The sequence below is a fragment of the Osmerus eperlanus genome, chromosome 8, assembly GCF_963692335.1.
Source record: "Osmerus eperlanus chromosome 8, fOsmEpe2.1, whole genome shotgun sequence".
Taxonomy (NCBI): Eukaryota; Metazoa; Chordata; class Actinopteri; order Osmeriformes; family Osmeridae; genus Osmerus; species Osmerus eperlanus.
This window is the reverse complement of record NC_085025.1, coordinates 597,330-601,450: the sequence shown is the minus strand read 5'-3', so window position 1 is coordinate 601,450 and position 4,121 is coordinate 597,330. Positions and strand designations below refer to the sequence as shown.

Below are 4,121 nucleotides of genomic sequence, written 5' to 3'. Positions count from 1 at the left end.
CGGCTGGACTATCTCTCTCTGACTAGCAGCTTGTTCCTCATAGCAGCACCAGTCGCACCAGCAGGTCCACACTGCAACCAGCAAGAACCCTGGACAGGTAAGAGATCAGGAGGAACTACCGAGTTTGTTAGCTGCTGATGCTGGCTGTTGGAAATATTTCAGAGGAGCATGTCTTAAGATGTTTAATTCTTAATTCCCTTGTCTAACTAAAGAAATGGGATTAACTTAAATTGAATTTCTAATCGTCCTTCAGCAAACTAAACCGTCTAACTTAATCACTTCAAGTGCTCTTTTCCTCCGCTCACTCTATTTCTTCTCTATCTCCCTAAATTCGCTGTCTCTCCCTCCATCTCTCTCTCCATCTCTCTCTTCTCCCTCCATCTCTCTCTTCTCCCTCCCTCCCTCCATCTCTCTCTTCTCCTGCCCTCCCTCCATCTTTCTCTCCTCTTCTCCCTCCCTCCATCTCTCCCTCCCTCCATGTCTCTCTTCTCCCTCCGTCCCTCCATCTCTCTCTTCTCCCTCCATCTCTCTCTGTCTTCTACATCCATCTCTCTTCTCCCTCCCTCCCTCCATCTCTCTCTCCTCTTCTCCCTCCATCTCTCTCTCCTCTTCTCCCTCCCTCCCTCACACTCTTCCCCAGGATGCAACAGTTGTGGTGTGTGGTGTTGGGGATGTTGTGGGCGTCAGGGCGGGGGCTGGGGGTGGAGGCGGTGGAGAGATGTCCAGAGGCGTGTCGGTGCAGTAGAAAGACCAGTCCTGAGAGGATGGAGGTCAACTGCCACAAGAGAGGCCTCCGGTCCTTCCCCTCCACGCTCTCCCCAGACTCCTGGATCCTCAAGATGGGTGCGTTCACACCTCATATGATACATACATAACATCCATCCCTCCCTCCATCCTTCTCTCTCTCTCCATCCATCCACCCATCCATCTGTGTATCCATCCATCCCTCCTTCTCTCTCCATCCATCCCTCCATCCCTTCCTAGAGGGTGGGTACAGCTCAGTTTTTAGAGGTTTTATCAAAACCGCTATTTGGATAGAAAGCATCTGCTAGATGAATCCAGTACATGATATTCCATCCATCTCTCCAGAACATACCTGTATCTGCTGTGTGCAGGGTGAGTTGTAAGTAAACCATCTTGTATCATGTATTGATGACATCACACTAACAGGAATGTGTGTGTACTGTGTTTGCTGATGTCCTGCTCTGTGGTTGGTGTACATCCTTCTCCTACTAAATATACACTTCAAGGATGTGAGCGATCAATCCTCTCCAGGATCAATGTTCCCCATCGACACAAACCTCCACCAGAGGCTTTTATATTCCTGTTCTGTTGTGAGTTCTGTGAGATGATGTTTCCACTGTTGGGTTCCTCCCAGGGGAAAACGGGATCCAAGAGCTCCCGGCTCACGCTCTCAGACCCGTCCCCAAGATCGAGAGCATCAACCTAGAGAGGAACGCTGTGAGGTCCCTCCATCCCCAGGCCTTCTCAGGGGCCAGGAGACTCATGCTGCTCAACCTGTATGGTAACCAGCTCAGCAAGCTTCCTGCCCGTGGCTTCCAGGACCTGCTCAACCTGCGCTTCCTCATGCTGGGACAGGTCAGCAGCCACTCACAGGAGAGGTTCTGTACGTCCTTGACCAATGAGAACCTGTCTTAGAGAGCATTGACCAGTAACAACTGATTCTCAGAATAGCATGTGTCATAAGACAGTCTTAGATTATACAGGTGCAGTTTTAAGACAAATTTTAGATATTATATTGTATACTTTTACAAGAGCTAAAAGAATAGAGGAGTAAATATAGCTGTGTTGGGATAGAAGATTTATAAAGATAGACTTCTGAACAAAAGAGTTGTTTTCCTGACTGCATCCTCCATTGCTGTGTTGATCACCCAGAACCAGATCACTGCGGTGAAACCTGAGATGTTTGCTGGCATGAGGAACCTTTCAGACCTGGACCTCCCTCTGAACTCCCTCACCGCCCTGCCCCCCAACGCCTTCAAGCCCCTCATCGCCCTCAAGGTGCTGGACCTGGCCCTCAACCGCATCCAGAGGATCTCTCCCAGAGCCTTCACAGGCCTGAGCGAACTCCTCTTCCTCAACCTGGACAACAACAGCCTGAAGAGCCTGTCTCCCGGGGTGTTCCGCCCGCTGGGCTCCCTGGAGATGCTGGTGCTGGACAACAACCTGCTGACGTCGCTGAGCGGCGCAGCGCTGGAGGGGTTGTCAGGGCTGCAGGAGCTGTACCTGAGGAACAACGTGCTGGACAGACTTCCCAAGGACCTGTTCAGACCCACACCCAGACTGTCTAGCCTCGCCCTGACCGGGAACCGTCTGAAAACAGTGGATGGGAGCCTGTTCTCTCAGCTGTCTGGTACGGGCGGCTGGATGCTGTTTCAGATGAGTGTGGTTCTGCTGCTGTACCATGTGACACCGGTTGACCTGTTGTTGTGGGGTTAACTAGTAATGATGCGTTATCAGACGCAAAGAGACGTGGTGTTATTATGGGGCATCCTTGATCTTCAGCTTTACTTCCAGTATGCCGTGTTTGTACGTTGTTTTGGATGAAAGCATGGACGACCTAACCCTGTCTCCTGCTGTGCCCCCACCCCGTCCTCCCCGTCCTCCCACCCCGTCCTCCCCGTCCTCCCACCCCGTCCTCCCCGTCCTCCCCGTCCTCCCCGTCCTCCCCGTCCTCCCCGTCCTCCCCGTCCTCCCCGTCCACCCCGTCCTCCCCGTCCACCCCGTCCTCCCCGTCCTCCCCGTCCTCCCCGTCCTCCCCGTCCTCCCCGTCCTCCCCGTCCACCCCGTCCCCCCGTCCTCCCCGTCCACCCCGTCCTCCCCGTCCTCCCCGTCCTCCCCGTCCACCCCGTCCTCCCCGTCCACCCCGTCCTCCCCGTCCTCCCCGTCCTCCCCGTCCACCCCGTCCTCCCCGTCCTCCCCGTCCTCCCCGTCCTCCCCGTCCACCCCGTCCTCCCCGTCCACCCCGTCCTCCCCGTCCTCCCCGTCCTCCCCGTCCACCCCGTCCTCCCCGTCCTCCCCGTCCTCCCCGTCCTCCCCGTCCTCCCCGTCCACCCCGTCCTCCCCGTCCTCCCCGTCCTCCCCGTCCACCCCGTCCTCCCCGTCCTCCCCGTCCTCCCCGTCCTCCCCGTCCTCCCCGTCCACCCCGTCCTCCCCGTCCTCCCCGTCCTCCCCGTCCTCCCCGTCCTCCCCGTCCTCCCCGTCCACCCCGTCCTCCCCGTCCTCCCCGTCCTCCCCGTCCTCCCCGTCCTCCCCGTCCTCCCCGTCCACCCCGTCCTCCCCGTCCACCCCGTCCTCCCCGTCCACCCCGTCCTCCCCGTCCTCCCCGTCCTCCCCGTCCTCCCCAGACCTGAAAGAGCTGTTCCTGCAGGGGAATCCCTGGGTGTGCGACTGCAGCATGGCTCCGCTACTGCGCTGGGTGTCCCAGACCGCAGCCAGCCTCGCCCCGCTGGAGGGCCTGAGGTGTGCCGGCCCGGCGGAGCAGAGAGACAAGACCCTCAGCACCCTGCAGCCAGACGGCCTGCACTGCCGTGCCTAGGACCGGCCTGCACTGCCGTGCCTAGGACCCTCCACCTTGACCCTAGACATGGACCCTCCACCTTGACCCTAGACATGGACCCTCCACCTTGACCCTAGACATGGACCCTCCACCTTGACCCTAGACATGGACCCTCCACCTTGACCCTAGACATGGACCCTCCACCTTGACCCTAGACATGGACCCTCCACCTTGACCCTAGACATGGACCCTCCACCTTGACCCTAGACATGGACCCTCCATCTTGACCCTAGACATGGACCCTCCACCTTGACCCTAGACATGGACCCTCCATCTTGACCCTAGACATGGACCCTCCACCTTGACCCTAGACATGGACCCTCCACCTTGACCCGGACCCTCCACCTTGACCCTAGACATTGACCCTCCACCTTGACCCTTGACATGGACCCTCCACCTTGACCCTTGACATGGACCCTCCACCTTCTCCACACCTCCTCCCACACCTTCTCACTTGCAGTTGCATAAGTTTGGTTGTGGTGTATAATCACACATTAGATTTTATTTTACTGAAACATATACTGCTTTAAAATAGTAAATT

At 57.2% G+C, this 4,121-nt stretch overlaps 1 protein-coding gene across 1 annotated transcript; it reads left to right on the top strand.

Moving 5' to 3' along the window:
* On the top strand, positions 1-3,794 carry si:dkey-1j5.4 (leucine-rich repeat-containing G-protein coupled receptor 4). The gene is made up of 5 exons (XM_062467992.1): positions 1-97; positions 641-843; positions 1,379-1,599; positions 1,897-2,374; positions 3,369-3,794. The coding sequence occupies exons 2-5, from the start codon at positions 642-644 to the stop codon at positions 3,557-3,559; spliced, it is 1,092 nt and encodes a 363-aa protein (XP_062323976.1). The 5' UTR covers positions 1-97; position 641; the 3' UTR covers positions 3,560-3,794.
* The last annotated feature ends 327 nt before the right edge of the window (positions 3,795-4,121 follow it).